Source organism: Schistocerca gregaria, chromosome X (assembly GCF_023897955.1).
Source record: "Schistocerca gregaria isolate iqSchGreg1 chromosome X, iqSchGreg1.2, whole genome shotgun sequence".
NCBI lineage: Eukaryota > Metazoa > Arthropoda > Insecta > Orthoptera > Acrididae > Schistocerca > Schistocerca gregaria.
In genome coordinates, this window is record NC_064931.1 from 54,509,713 (window position 1) to 54,527,080 (window position 17,368).

Consider the following 17,368-nt stretch of genomic DNA (forward strand, 5'->3'; position numbering starts at 1 on the left):
TTTTCCACTGTTCAATTGTTCAATGTTTACACTCCTTACACGAAGCAAGGCATAATTTGGCATTTACCAGCATGATGTGTCGCTTATGAGCAGCCACTCGACTATGAAATCCAAGTTTTCTCACCTCCCGCCTAACTGTCATAGTACTTGCAGTGGATCCTGATGCAGTTTGGAATTCCTGTGTGATGGTCCGGATAGACATCTGCCTCCTGTATGCTTTTGTGCTGCATGTGTCTCTTCACATTTCCACTTCACTGTCACATAAGAAACAGTGGACCTAGGGATGTTTAGGAGTGTGGAAATCTTGTGTACAAATGTATCAAACAAGTGACACCCAATCACATCACCAAGTTCGAAGTCCATGAATTCCACAGGACACCCCATTCTGCTCCCTCACAATGTCTAATGACTACTGAGGTCACTGATATGGAGTACCTGGCAGTAGGTAGCAGCACAGTGGACCTAATATGAAAAATTTTGATTTTGGAGGTGCTTAGATACTTTTGATCACATAGTGTATAGAGTGATTGCTGGCAGATGCAGCCAGTGGATTCCAGCCTATGGAAGTAGAATTTGCCCCTATGAGTGAAGGCACATGGTGCTAGGTCACCCCTTCATCCCTCCCAGTGTGGTAGGGCAGTGGCTGCACCACCCTAGTAATGATCTATTGCCCCCAGTGCACGAGTGTGGCTGACACTGAACTGAGCCTGGAGGTTCCACATCAGTAGAAAGGCACCAGCCAGGGAGGAGGACCCAGTGCTAGAATATGGCCTAGCAGTAGCAGAGGCCCAGACTCATGGAGGCTGCTTGCTGACCCATATCATTCTGGTGCATGATGTAATCCTCTTGTCATAGAACATGCTGCTGGACTGTGAATACCTCTGCTAGAATTGATGTTTATTTATAATGGTTGGAAGATCATTTGTTGTGCCAATATACTGCTTCCAACCACATATGGAGTAACAGATCCATCACTCAACAGCGTAGACACAGCTTGACCTGTCCTGCAAGTCTCTCCACTGTGTCAACAGGATTGTGGTGCTCAGGCTCACCTGACTTGTAATACATAATTAGCCCTGTTGCTACAATTTACAGGCTGTTGACTTGCTGCTCAACAGCTGCTTATAGCTTCTTCAACTGGAATGGCTGTAATGCCCAACAGTAATGCCCTGGACTGATCTGCAACAAAACTCAGCATACATGGACAACAATATATAACATTTACACTTTTCTCTCCAAGTTCTACACAGCTTGAGCTACAAAGTTCGTTGGTAGTGAATATATCTTATGATTTTAGCCCTCTGGCTCATCATTCATCTACACTTAATAATCCTCCTGAAATCAACACTTACAATTGACATGTGAAACCTCCAATTCTCACTAATTAACAGCCACTTTGTTGCTCATAAAATCATATAATACAATATACAACTGCTAGTATTGCCTTTCACTAGTCATACCACGATGGCAGCTCTCCATGTGTTATTTAACACATAAGAAAAGTTGCTCAGGGGCCCTGTGCCACGTTCACTAGTGTTTTGTTGCATCTTATATTCTGGAACATGTATTTTTTTCTGGTACCTAAATTGTGGTGTTCACCCACACAAAAAGTTTCAACTCTCTACTATCACTCTTTGTTCTTAATGTACAACTGGTGGCCCAGTGTGTGGTATCTGCACCACCAGGGGATCACATGGATGGGTGGCTCTCTGTCTAAGGCTGTACAGAACAGAGTCAGAGCTACTGTGGTGCTGGATATTGAGACACTCAAGATCAGAATCATGTGATGTTTTTCCCAGTACTGCTGCACATGGCGTAGCATCCACTTTGCAGAAATATGCCCCTCTTGGGTTGTTATGATGTGGATAAGAGTGTGGATCAGATCAGACTGCTGTCATGTGGGCAACACTGTTCATTTTTTTGCCTAAGAAAAATTGAATCTTGCATTTGTCCATACCAGTCTGGAACACTCGGGTCTAACATATTATAATTCTTTCCCTCTGACAATTTTGGAGCTTCTCTGCTGTCATTACTGCATGGCTACCCCATCCTCTGGTATTAGGAATGTTTCCCCTGTTCTTACCTGTATTAATTTTTCTAAGGCTTCCAACTTTAATGGGAGGGTTGAATGGTAAAACACCAAGACAGTGTGTAACCATTAGCAATCAGGAAACGAATCATCACAGATAGACATGCCTGGTCTATCCTAACTTCCACTGTTGCTAAATGATGGTATAGTGATAATTCCTCTTATAACTTCTCTAAGCCAGTAAGTTACTTCTCTAGTACTAACAATGCTGGACTTTGCTGTCCATACACTACATTTCAGATGACTTCTTACAAACTGACCACTACCACTCACACATCCCGGATGCTGTTGGTTAACAATTGTATCAGCCTAACAGCCTTGTGACTATTACCCTTGTGTCCAAAAAATCCACTTGAGTCAGTGCAATCCTTAGATTTTGGTTCACAGTAACAACAGCTATCTTCATATACTTCATTACCTCTATTGTAAGTTTCTGTAGCACACACATTGTTTAACAGCTCCTGCTTCAAACTTGACATCTGTGTAGTATGCCATTCTATAACTGCCTTTTTTTAACTTTTTGCCATTTCCCTCTTTCTCTTCTTGGTACCATTTAGGACCTGGATATCATTGTCTCCCAGAGCCTCGAACACAGTTTTCAATATCCTTCTTACAGCATATAAAAAACCCATCTTGCACCCTTGCAAGGTACACTGTACTACATCTACTTCCTGTTGTATTTGCTCCTGTAACCATTCATAGGACATGTACAATATATTGTACTACCCCAAAACTTCTCTGAATAGACCCTTTATCTCCCAAATCTACATCTACATATATACTCCGCAAGCCACTAGGCGGTGTGTGGCGCAGGGCCCAATTCGCACCAAAGTCATATTTCCCACATCTGTTCCACTCGCGGATTGTGTGAGGGAAAAACAACTGTCTGAATGCCTCAGTACAAGCTCTTATTTCCCTTATCTTTGAACAATGATCATTACGTGATTTGAAAGTTGGTGGTAATAATATATGCTCTACATCCTCGGTGAGTATTGGATTTTGGAATTTAGTGAGCAGCCCCTTCTGTTTAGCATGTCGTCTATCTGCAAGTGTGTCCTACTTCAAACTTTCTATCAGATTTGTAATGCTCTCATGATGGCTGAATGTACCAGTCACAAATCTTGCTGCTATTCTTTGGACCTTCTCAATCTCTTGAATCAGACCCAACTGGTAAGGGTCCCATACAGACGAACAGTACTCTAAGACTGGATGAACTAACGTATTTTAAGCTATTTCCTTTGTTGAAGGACTGCATCGCTTCAGGATTCTACCAACAAACTGCAATGTAGAGTTCGCCTTATCTGTTACTTGTGTAATCTGATCATTCCATTTGAGATAATTTCGAAGAGTCACACCCAGATACTTGACTTATGTTACCGCTTCCAAAGACTGATCATCTATTTTGTACTCATACATTAATGGGGATTTTTGCCTTGTTATACACAGTAGGCTACACTTACTAATATTGAGAGATAACTGCCAGTCACTACACCATGCATTTATTTTCTGCAAATCCTCATTAATTTGTTCACAAATTTCATGTGATACTACTTTCCTGTAGACTACAGCATCATCAGCAAACAGTCTAAGGCCTATGACAGTACCATCAGGCAGATCATTCATGTAAATTGTAAAAAGCAGAGGACCTATTACACTGCCCTGGGGCACACCTGAAGTTACTCTTGTTTCTGTTGAAGTTACCCCGTTCAGGATGACATAGTGCTCCCTGTCTGTTAGAAAATTTTATATCCAACCACATATGTCATTGGATAGATTGTAAGCACGCACTTTTTGTAGCAAGTGACAGTGTGGAACTGAGTCAAACGCCTTTCAAAAGTCGAGAAATATGGCATCAACCTGGGAGCCGGTATCTAGAGTCTGTTGTATATCATGCACAAAGAGGGCCAGCAGTATCTCGCATGACTGATGTTTTCTAAAATCATGCTGGTTTCTGCAGATGAGCTTCTCAGAGTCTAGAAAGGTCATTATGTCTGAACACAAAATATGTTCCATGATTCTACAACAAATCAATGTCAGTGAAATTGACCGGTAATTATGTGCATCTGATTTTCTACCCTTTTCATAGATTGCTATGGCCTGGGCCTTCTTCTAGTCCCGTGGAACTTTTTGCCATTGTTAGATGATGGATAAGAATGGTGCTATATTTGTAGCATAGTCAACATATAATCTTATGGGAACTGACAGGGGCCGGTGCTACAGTCCTCTACTGTAAATGAGTTTTGAAAGCTAACTTTAGAATTTTGGCCTTATGTTTATCATCATCAGTTACATTACCCATACTGTCAGCAAGAGAAGGTAATGAATTATTTGTAGCGTTCATAGATTTTACGTATGACCAAAATTTTTGGGGGTTATTTTTAGAATCTGCAGATAAAATATTGCTTTCAAATTCGTTAATAGAGTCTCTCATTGTCCTTCTGACAGCTGCTTTCATTTTGCACTGCTTGTTGTAAATTTGAAAACACATCCTTAAACCTTCTCACCTCATTTCTCATCTCTCACTCATTAAAAGTTAGTTTTGTGAGAACCACATCCTCTTGCCTGGTAAAAAGCACTCTACTTTCCAACCACTGAAAATGCAGGCTCCTACTTCACCCTCGGTGAACTGGTGAAGTGCTGCCACAACTAGAATTCCCTTCATCCTTTCCTCTGGTGCACAGAAACCTGGGAACAGTAAGCTGCAACTACTCTTCCTCTCGCCTTAAAAAAGATCTATTGTCACCCTACATAATTCTCTCAAATACATTGACAATAAACAGTTGACATATAACTACAATAACTGCAGCCCACATAAAACTTATTCTCCACACTGTTTTTGCAACAAAATATCACCTTCCAATAACCACACAATTTCACACCTTAACTAATGTTACAACTCAGCCTAACCCCCAACTACATTACAACATAACACAAAATGTACAAAATAATATCCTTATTTCCTTGACATTCATTCATACACTACTTCCTGCACGGGTTGCTCAATATCTTTGTGCCTGCACCATTTCTTACTTCCTTTCACATTCTCCTTGGTGGTGGCAGTGAATCTGAATCTGATGATGGTGTCTCTATTACTTGGTATTGTCCCTGGTAATTTGTAACAGTTTTTTTAATATTGTCCTTTGGGATATGTGACCTTGATAACATTACCCATTGCCCAACCCTATATTGCAGTAATTTTCCAGTGTGTTTTCCTACTAACTGCTGGCATTCTAGGGTCTTGGTGTTTGCCCTCTGCTGTTCCTACTAACTTTTGGCATTCCAGAGCCTTCATGTTTGCCTTCTGCACATGCCTTCATACTGTCTTTAGTGTCTTGGTAAAATTTTGAAATGGCTCCCTGTCCTTATTGATTTTTAGTCTGACCATAGCAAACAGCAAAGCCATATCCACATGCTTAGCCGGGAGGTAACGTGCTCGCCTAAATGCAAGCGGGCCCGAGTTCAGTTCCCAGCTGGGTTGGAGATTTTCTCCACTCAGGGACTGGGTGTTGTGTTGTCCTCATCATTATTTCATCCTCATCACCAGAGTGCAAGTCACCCAGTGTGGAGTCGAATGCAATAAGACTTGTAACTGGCAGCAAAACTTCCCCTACTAGGGGCTACCAGCTAACAATGCCATATGCTCATTTCCATTTCAACAAAGCCATCTTCCTCACACACACCACCTCCTAAAGGAATAGCCCAGTACTAGTGTGAACCTTTGAGCCATATGCTGCTAAGACAAGTGACAAGTCCGTATCTCATTCATTATGGTGGGAGTATACATGGTAACTCTACATCCTACCAAGAGTATGACACACATGCTCTGTTCTAGCATTAGTCTATAGTACAATGGACTAGTTCATAATTTCTGAACCTATAGCAAATGATAGAATTTCAGATACATCATACTTCAGGCCCCAGCTGTTGACCTTTGCTTATGCCACTGTAGTTGCTTGATGATTAAGAATGATGATCGTTTCCACATACCATGAGAAGTGCTCAATAATAATTAAAACAAAATGGTTTCCTGCTAGAGTCCTGTTAAATAGTCCTAGGATATCCATTCCTATCATTTCAAAAGGTTTAGTTGCCACTGGTGGCATTTGCAACGATACTTGCTTGTGGTTCATGTTCGCTTGTTATGCACACTGAACAGAATTTCTCACATATTGGTCCACATGTTCCTTCCTTGTTTTTGACAAGTACCACTCTCCTACCTTCAAGTTCATTGCCCTATGATCTCCATGGTCAGCATCATGTGATCATGTGTTTCCTTTAATACGTCTTCCTTGAGCTTTGCCAGTACTACCATGTGTGGCCCCAACCTAGTTAACTTTCATCACATGCTGGCACACATGCTGAACTGTGGCTGTGTCGTGTACAGCATATAGTTGGTATCAACAGTTTGCACTGTCTGCCATTTTGCAAGTACATAACCCAGGGCTTGCACTACTGTTACCTTTGTGCCTAGCTTTACGTACAACTTTGTAATCAAATTTGGTCAGTATCATCACCTACCTTGCGAGCCCACTAGAAAGTTCTTTTACCCCAACTAAACAATTTAGAGCTGCATGACCAGTTACCACCTTGAATTTCTTTCTATAAAAATAACATAAAAAATAGGTAATTCCATATATTAAGCTGCGCAGGTTTTTTTTCTGTTGTGAAATGGTTCCTTTCCGCCTTATTCAGTTTTTGTGAAGTGCGAGCTACAGGATACTCTTAACCACATACCACCTGTATTAAAACCCTCAAATGCCTGGTTGAAAATGTCATACGACAGCACAAATTTCTTCTGATAGTCTTGGAAAATCAACATTGGGATTGGTGTCAAGGCTTTTTTTAACCTCCTGGCACTCCTTTGTTCACTTGAATTTCACACCTTTTTTCAGCAGTTGTGTAAGCAGGCATGCAACATCTATGAATTCCTGTACAGATTCTATACAGTAGTTGGCCAGCTCCAAAAATGTTGTAGCTCGTTACTTGTCTTGGGAACTGGAAAATCCCATATTGCTTGTACCAACATTGGAGTCCATCCTTATCCCTTCTTTACAAATTATATGCTCTCAAGTAACCAACTGAATCCAAGGAAAAAAGACACTTCTCATGCTCAGTGTAAGATATGCACTTAAAAACCCCTCTTAACCATTGTATAGCTCATATATCCCTCAATAACACAGTTCTGTCACCAAAGTACAACGTGCATTGCCAAAATTTCAACATCTTTAGTACCCAATCCAACAATTGCTGAAATGTTTCTGGTGCACTGTATAATCCAGATGGCACTCTCCAGTATTGATAATGACCCCAGGGGACCAAGGCTGCTGTCTTTGATCAGTTCTCTGGAACCTCCTCCAACTGATGGTACCCACTCCTCCAGTCTATGGTAGAGAAGTTCCAAGTAATTGATGGTCCCCATGATATTCGGTATTAGGTACATGTCTGTTACCATCTTACTATTAAGGTGTTGGTAATCACAGCAGATTCTATATTTTTGGAACCATGTGCTGACTTCTTAGGCACAACTGTGATGGCAGCTCCTCATGGACTGATGCTCTCCTTTTATTCCATCCATTAGCTGTCGGTTTTTAAAATCCTCCATAACTGGCTGTAAATGTTGAGGTACACAATATGATTTCTAATATACTGGTGCTTCATTCCCTGTTGGAATTTGATGCTGCCCTATGGATGTAGCAGAAATGGACCCTGAGAATAAAATAAATCCTTGAACTCTAATAGCAATTTTTCCATCACCATCCTTCCTGTTCCTTTCAGATGCTCTATCTTCTTACATATTGTAGTTTTAGCAGTGGCCTGCACTTGACCATTTTTCATTTTTGACTTGTTCCAATCATCCTCCTTTAGGATATCTACATTTGCAATTAAAAGACCCTTTATTAGCTTTACCTAATTGATGCCAAAATTTTCCCATTTTATTGGTACCACTTGCCTGCCATCTCTCTCTTGTATGAATGCAATGCTTCTTCTCACAAAACAATGTGACCTGTCCAGTACATCATTCTCCTCCAGTGGCTCTATTATACACAACATATCAACAGGCAATTCTGGTTCTACATTCTTACAAAGCAATTTTATGGTGCCTTCCAGCACAATATCATTTAACTCAAGTCTTAATGTTTTTGTTCATAGTTTAACTAGTTTTTTGAGATGGTCTGTAGTTATTTTACTTTATTCTCTGGAAACATAGCAGGGGCCTCAGTTTTCCCCTTAAGACAAATGAAACTTGTGATAATGCATCACTGGTGACAGTGTCCCCCAACTGGAATGATGTCCCTTGAAGTTCCACCGTGCGTTACCAAAGGTCGATTTTGGTATGATGTTCTAACAGTGCATCTTACCCCAGAATTGTACTACAATCTTCAGTTAAACAAGGCACTACTTCCATACCTTGCTTAAACTGAACTGCCTCAACCTGAAAACTTAATACTGCTAAACGTAATGACTTCACATCAGTGTCTCCCACCCCATCGAATCTGCAGTTCATTAGACTCAATTGTTTCTGATCTAAAAGGTTCCAAATTGCCACTGACACATGTGTCTCTACCTACAACAAAAAATTATGTTTTCTGCCTCTGACAATTTCCACTATCCACATTCCACCTCTGCACATACACCAGTAGCATCAAAATTAAATGGAAAAACCACTAAGTGATTTGGGTTTCCCTTTTCTGTTTATTGCCTGTCTACTGCTGCAGTGGCACACCAATGGCTCCAAGTGGGTTTGAATTGATGAAATGCAACTGTATTCCACACTTGGTCCAGGAAGCCCATTTGGAATGAACTGAGTTTTCAAGACTTGTAAGCTGGCCTAAATACAGCCTGGGTTCACGGTACAGCAGGTCCTAGTTGCAGTCACATGCCCCATTTAAGGAAAGAGGTCCATGGGGGCCAGTGACCTCTGACGGCACTTGCGTTGCTGTCTGGTGCCCATGCTGGAAGTGGCTGATGTTGTATATCACCTGCAAGGAAGATGCCTACCCACATAGCCTGGGTGTAATGTGTGTTGCTGGCAGATTAGGTATAGGCCCACAATACAGCAATTTCTTTTGGGGAAAAATGGTTCTGCACACAAATCATCATGTGTTTAGAAAGCATCGCTCATGTGAAACACAGCTTGCCCCATTTTCTTGCACAGTATCCTGCAAAACATGGATAACGGGCAACAGGCAGATACCATAGTCCTAGATTTCTGGAAAGCATTTGACACAGTGCCCCACTGCAGACTTAATAAAGGTTTGAGCATATGGAATAGATTTCCAGATATGTGACAGATATTTGACAGATAGGATGAACTGCTGCAATATGCAACTGTTTGCTTACAACACTGTAGTGTACTGGAAAGTGTTGCCACTGAGTGACTGTAGGTGGATACAGGATGACTGTCACAGAATTTCTAGTTTATGTGATGACTAGCAGCTTGTATAAATGTAGCAAAATGTAGGTTTGTTGAGATGAGTGGGTAAAATATTCCTATAGCGTCTGAATACAATGTTAGAGATGTGCTGCTTGATACAGTCATATCACTTAAACATCTAGGCATATTGTTGCAAAAAGATATGTGATGGAATGCACACATAAGGTTGGGAGTAAAGAAATGGAATGGCTGACTTTGGTTTATTTGGATATTTCTGGAAAAATGTAGTTCATCTATAAAAGGGACCATGTATAGAACTCTTGTGTGATCTTGAGTATTTCTTGAGCTTTTGGAATCCCCACTATGTCAAATTAAAGGAAGATGTCAAAGCAAATACACAGGTGTGCTGCTAGATTTGGTACCAGGAAGTTCAGTCAACACATGAGTTTTACAGAGATGCTTTATGAACTCAAATGGGAATGCCTGGATGGAAGACAACATTCTTTTCACAAAACAGTGTTGAAAAAATTTAGAGAAGCAATATTTGTGATTGACTGCAGACTGATTCTACTGCCACCAATGTATATTTTGCATAAGGACCATAGAGACAAGATTAGAGAAATTAGGGCTCATACAGAGGCATGTAGATAGTAATTTTTTTCCTTATTTCATTTATGAGTGGAACAGGAAACGAAATGACTAGTAGTGGTGCTAGGTACCCTCTGCTGTGCATCATATAGTGGCTTGCAGATTAGACATGTAGATGTAGATGCCATTTTAAAATTCAACTCCTATTGTTAGACACAAAACATTGATGATCTACTTTGTAGCGGTTGCCAACACCATGAGCTGATGACTGCTACGAACAGATTTTAGTTCTTAAGTACACTGAGGAGAGTGGAAGTGATCTGTACACTGCCTTTTGAGAAACATCAGAGATGCAGTGATGACCCACATAGTACACAGCTCTCTCCACATGATCAGTTTTGCATATAGGTGGCCATTATGAACAACATGAAACTTCAAACACTATGGTGCATGAAGAAGGTGGGCAAGAGTGCAACTAGAATGACTGGAACATCTGATGATTATCATAAAAGAGAGTAGAAGCAGTCAGTTATCAATGCATGTCTCCTCAACTATGCAGGCCCATGGGTTCAGTAAGAGGTGGGGCAGTAATGCTTTGGGCTGGCTTCATGTACTTCATCAGTATTGAGTTGTCAGTACAGAAATTATAACAAATGAGTTGTCCAAGTATATAATTTTTTTATTTGAGGAATGCAATATGTTTCAAGAAGACATGATCTCATTGTGAAGTTCTACAAAAAAGAAGACAATGACTCATTGATTCACATTATTTCACATACTAGTATAAACACATTTGGGTAGCTATCTATGTTGTCCATGTGTTGTATGTACTTACTGAGGGTTATTTGAGAAGTTTGCAGTATTGGCACAAGATACCCAACCTAATGTTCAACCTTACAGTCAACACTGCAGCACTGGGTTTATATTTCAATATGATAACTCAGAAGCACACCACACCACATGAACACCTTCCTCCAGGAGGCAGGACTCCATCACATGGGATGGCCCATGGTATCTGCTGATGTGAACCTAAGTGTTCATGCTTGAGACCAGTTGAAAATTGCATTGTGTCATCATGGGGTACTTATTGACATAGTGGATGACAATGGGAAAGCTGTTGTCAAAAGAATAGGACAGACACGAGAATCAATATCTTAACCACATTGTGGAGGGCTTGCTGAAGAGGGTCTAAAGCATGGAGTAGACCAGCACAGTACTGAATGTAACTCAGCAGCAGATTCTGATTCTACAGATGTAAAGTGATGCACCCATCTGAACATTTTTTTATTCATAAGTCTTGTTCTTTCCTTCCATGCTCTCCTTGAATCTAGGTCCATACACTTTCACATATATGGTGTCCACTTACATTAATGTGACCTATGTTCGATGTCAAAGTGAAATAACAACCCTCAGGTATAAGATGGCAGCACTAGCAGTGGTGGCAATATAAAGCATGTCAGGGAGATGTGGAAAACAGTGCGGTAGTTGCTGTAACACAGAAAACGAGTGATTTATCTGGCGTCCAAAAGGGCATGATCATTGGCTTTCAGAAAAGGGACGAAGTATTTCTGAAATAGCTTAAGTCTGTAAACTGTTTGCATGCCACCATTGTCAAAGTATACCATGTGTGACAAAATGGCACTATCTAAACCCAGCATCAAGGCATATGTAGTGTGCCATGAGCCATAGGTGCTAGGGTTCATTGACAGCTGTGGAGATTCATACAGGTGAATAGATGTGCAACAGTTGTGCAACTGACTGTCCAGATAAACCAAGGGGCTACCAACAGTATCACCTCAATGACCATTCACCCAGTTTTGCTGTGTATGCATCTCTGCAGCAGGCACATGATTCATTGACTGCTCTTCATTAGCAATGAAGGCTGGAATTTGCATGCACTGTAATTGGATGTCCACTGAATGGTGAAAGGTGGCCTTTTCAGATGAATTGCATTTTATGACTAAAATTGTTGTCATGCAGTGAGGAGAAAACCTATAAACTGACACTCATTCACTCACTCCCACCTCACTCCTCTCACAGACCTTAACATAATGGAGATGGCTGAAAGGTGCTAGATATTGGATTAAAACAGAAATGAAACCACAGAAGAGGTAAAAGAAAGGCACAGGGTAAGGTGCCACTTCTTTGCATAGCAGGACCCATTTGGTTGTCATCTGTGGCACTCTTAAAGCGCAGAAGTACATCAACGATATTCTACGCCCCGTTTTGTTGTCCTTCATCGCAAGCCATCCTGGGCCTACATTTCAGCAAGATAATACCCACCTGCATGCGGTGATAATTTTTACTGCTTATCTTCATCCTTGCCAAACCCTTCCTTGGCTAGCAAGGTCTCTGGATTGACAAAGTTTAAAACATTATGGCCAGGGTCAACGAGCTTGGGATTTTGATGATCTAATGTGCCAATTCGACAGAATTTGGCACGATATTCCTCAGGAGGACATCCTATAACTCTGTCAACCAATGCCAGGCCGAATAACTACTTGTATGAGTGCCATAGGTAGACCAACTTGCTAAATTTGTGAAGCCCTTTCTCTTGAAGAAATCATCCAGTTTTTCTGGAATTGTAATCACTTGTTTGACTGTACAGGTACATCACATCGACTGATTTCCATCCCATTTGGGTTATTCTTTGGTACTGCATTGTTTCTTTCGTCTTCTAGTGTATCTGTTTGAATACGCACAAAACTGTGCTTCTTTTCAGTTTTTAGATTGGATAACATTTATTTCTTGGTTCCACCAAAAGTTCAAAGCAAACTATCTATTGCCTTGGAGCCCACGTCGACTGACAACAATAACACAAAATAAGAGAGTGAATAATATAGGTTTCGGCTCGATGTTTGATTTAAACGACAAGACTGAAAAGAGGATGTTATAAAATGTTGAATCAGGACTGCCTAGGAACTCTGAGTAAGTTATAGACAAGAAGAGGTGATATCGGAAATTTGATGCAACAGGAAAAGTTCCAGGATGACAGCTGGCACTGGTGGTGTGTTGATGAACATGCCCATGAATAGTGGAGGTTTTTATCTTAAAAAATTGCTCTTTGCAGTAAGCTTTCCTACAGCAAAATACGTACGGAAATGGAAGGGAACTAAGATGAACTTACAAGTGAAAGAAATAAGACAGAGAGCGCACAGACAGAAAATATCACAACTTAATCCTTGAAATCGTAATTCGGTAGTTATGAATCACCTGCTTCTGTATGCATTGCACTCACCTTTATTTTGAAGTTTCCTTTGCCTAGTGACCGTAAGTCGTTTATGGATAAACTGGAGCCGTCCAGGTATAGATACTGGAAATAAATAATTTCTTTTGTAATGCCACTGTTAGAAAGATCTGACACATTTAATTGACCATACAATGGAACAAGTCACTGTTTATTTGGCGATCTTACTTACCTCTTCAGGAGGGGTGAACTTCGCTGGTCTGTTGATACTTGTTAAGGAAAATTATTGTCAAACTTTCTCTTAAACTCTCACCCCTTTCACTGCATTAACTGCCCATTTAAAAGATGTCGCAACTGTGTTACAGAATCACCAGTAATGGACAACTTTAAATAAGAAGATTTGTGGTTGATCTCAGTTCAACTTTTGGACTGTCTTAGCATCTGAAGTTTTGAAGTTGACCAAGTTTCCTACATTTTCCAGCATATGCTAGGTAATGTGAGGTTCATCATTCCATTCATTACTACTGCCTCGAACGCACTTCATCTGAACAAAATCGCACTACCAGTTTTCAAGAAAAGGTGCTGGCCCAGAATGTATAGCACACAAACTATGTTCACGATGCATAGAGACCAGCAGAAAAATGCTCCTATCAGAGCGCAGAGAGGCTATATGCTACTTTTTTAAAAGACTTTGACTGAAAAGTAGGGTACCAGCTGCTTCATTCTACCCTCAATACGTTCAGAAACTTTGGCATGCGATCATACTCGCAGTCTTTTTAACATGTAACTCACATCTCACCCCCACAAGCTCCCCTAACTGTTATTCGTTCACAGCCACTTGTCCATTGTCATATGTCACTCATACCCCACCACTCACACGTGCCAATTCTCACTCACTCATCCAGCTCACCTCAATATGTCTTTGTGCCTCTGTAACTGTCTCTGACTCCTCTCTCAAATCCACAGTCTCCTTCCTTATGTCCTACTACTGCTGTCTTCTTTCACTACCACTGTCTCCCTCTTGCTCTCTGTTACTGCTAGTCTCTCATTCTTTCTTCCCACTGATGCTGTCTCTTCTGACTGTCACTATCTCTCCCCTCCTCGTTCTGTCATAAACTGTCTCTCATCATCACTGGCTTTCAGCCACTTCCACTTTCTCCTTCTCTTTATTCCTTGTCCACTCGCGACAGTCCCTTCACTCTTTTCCGTGTAATGTTCTGTCACTGTCAAATGTGTTCCACTGCCACTGTGTCCCTCCCTCTCTCTCACACAATGGACTTATCTCTTTTGCTCTTTCTATACCACAACCACTGTCTACTATCTCCCAGTATTTATTACTTACAACCACTATCTACTATCTCCCAGTATTTATTACTTTTCCATCTCTTTCCAAATGCCTCTGTCTCATTCTTTCACAGCATAAAGAAGCGCTAATACAAATAGCGTATCATGCCAACATTTTTGTGAAAATTTTTAGAGGTGCTGAGGAACGTAGGATGAGGTAACTGGTACTCCAGTTTTCAGTCAGAGTCATTTAAAACAGGAGCGTACTATCCTTTTCTGTGCATTTCTTCTCTGGTTCCGTTTTTCTCCTGATACAGTAGGCCAATACGACAAAACTAATTTTACACCTAAGACCGGATTTTACGTACAAAAAAATTTTGCATGTGCTTCAGTACCACAACATGGAGTTTCCAAAACCCTTCTGATGATAACGGAGACACTGTACAGCATATTGCTTGACATTATTGCTAAAACATTTCCCTTATAGATCATATATATAGGCTGTCCTAATTTTGTTACAGTATCGTGTGAAAATTTGAGGTCAACTAGTAAAATCTTTTCCACATTTTTGTTAACAACGTTTTCTATTTATATACTAGATGTATATTAATATGAAGTGTATATGTAAAAAATAAGTAGCCTCTCTCCAGCTGAACAGTCCTATACAATACACTAAAGTTGAGAGTTCATTAAAGTTTGTGTATATAGTTAAAAATTACTATATACATACAAATTAATACTAAAATAAAGATTAATAATATTACATGTTAAAATCACAAGTGTTTATAATCATGTCAGTCTATAATCAGAAAAGTTTATAAACATACATTCATTTATTCATAACTATGTTTTGGTCAAAAAATTCCTGCACTGAATAAAATGGATTTCCTGTCAATATTTGTCTAATACAGTTTTTAAATTCATTCATTTCTCTGTTTGTGTGATGATGTTTGTAAGACAGTTACAAAGGTGTCTTTCTATGTATGTAATCCCTTTCTCATCCCTTAGAGATTTACTGCTGTTAGGATGTTCAGTTCCTTGAATTTTGGTCTACAAGTGGTACACCTCTTTTGCCTTGTCATTATGCGGATGGCATTTTTCTGTATAATAAGGATCTTATTCATATTTAATGCACTCCCCGAAAGTTCAATCCTATAGGACATATGGAACAAAATTGTGCGTAGTAATATTTTATCAGGTTTTCCATGTTGGCAATTTCACTTAACTTCCTGATAGCAATACAAACCGAGTTGAGCTTATGACGTACGATACTGATGTGCTCTGACCATGTCATTTTGTCATCTATGAGGAGACCCAAAAATTTTGAATTTTCATTTGCTCAAGTCTGTTGCCATTAACTTTTAATTCTAAGAAATTTTGTTTGGTCGTGTTGTTTTTAAAACAGATAAAATTGGTTTTATTGTAATTTGGTACTGATCTATTATTGAAAAACCATTTATCAAGATAACAAAGAACCCCTTCAGCATTCAGAGCACATTCTTCTAAATTTGCAGCCTTCATTACAATATTGGTATGATCAGCATAAAGCCTTGTCTTATTTTGGGTGCCATTGGATTTACATAAATAATGAAGAAAATGGCCCAAGTACACTTCCTTGTGCCACATCATGTGTAATTTCCTTTGTATCTGAACAAAATTTATTTCCTTTTTCATCTAATATTTCCACTTTCTAATACCTGTTTGTCAACTAGCATCTCAACAAGTAAAGTGCAGTACCTCTGATCCCAAAGGATTCTAATTTCTTCAGAAGTAGTTTGTGTTTTACTAGGTCAGTTGCTTCAGACAGGCCAAAAAATACCCCTGTTGTAGTTTCTTCCTTGTCAAAAGCATCTAGCACATAGCAGTCAGTGGTGGACTTATTTTTCTGGTAACCATGTTGACTTCTGAGTAATATTTTGTGTGCAATGAAAACCTCATCAACCTGTTGTACAGAATACGTTCAGCGATCTTTGCTGCTGTTGCTAAAATACTCACAGGTCTGTAATTTTCTGATTCTCCTGCAACATCCTTTTAGGCTTTCTGGGAAGACCCCCTCCATGTCACAAGCATATTTGATGATCCTGTGTCTTAGTGCTTATTGTGTGAAAAGTTTGAAATAAATTGAGCAAGAACTTTTCGAGCTTTTTGGTAACAATTCTTGTCTTTTATATAGTATATATATTATATGAATTACTTATGTATCATGTACATAAAAAAAGTGTAGCCTATGTCTGTTAGTATGTTTATTAGAGTATTGTGTAGAAATATGAATTACTCAAGAACTTTTTGAGATTTTTGCTACCAAAATTTTCCTTTTATATAGTATATATACTTATTTATAAATCATATATGAAAATATATAGCCTATGCCCATCCAAACGCTTATTAGAGTATGGTGTACAGGCCCTAAACTTGAAGTAATTAAGTCATGAACTTTCTGAGATATTTGCCTTCTACTTTTCTTTTTATATAGTATATACATTTATATGCCATACAGATTAAAAATATGTAGTCTCTGTCCATCTCAACGTTTACTAGTGAATAGTGTAAGAATTTGAACAAAATCGCTCAATACCTTTTCGAGATATTTTGCTAACAACCTTTCCCATTTCTACAGTATGCATATACTTATATACCACATATATATTAAAGATATGTAGCATATATATGTCTGCACATTTATTAGAGTATCATGTAAAAATGTGAAGAAAATAAGTCAAGAAATTTTTGAGGCTTTTGTTAGAAACCTAATGTAGCTTGTGTCTGTCTAAACGTTTATTAGAGTATCGTGTAAGAATTTGAAGTAAACTGATTTTTGGTAACAATAATTCCCCTTTAAATACAC

At 39.5% G+C, this 17,368-nt stretch overlaps 1 protein-coding gene across 1 annotated transcript in view; it reads right to left on the reverse strand.

The window, feature by feature from the left end:
- LOC126298882 (histidine ammonia-lyase-like) overlaps positions 1-17,368 on the reverse strand; it is a 236,156-nt gene that overhangs the window by 120,314 nt on the left and 98,474 nt on the right. Inside the window, 2 exon segments of the mRNA XM_049990415.1 lie at positions 13,291-13,365; positions 13,472-13,499. Coding sequence (XP_049846372.1) covers positions 13,291-13,365; positions 13,472-13,499 — 103 coding nt within the window.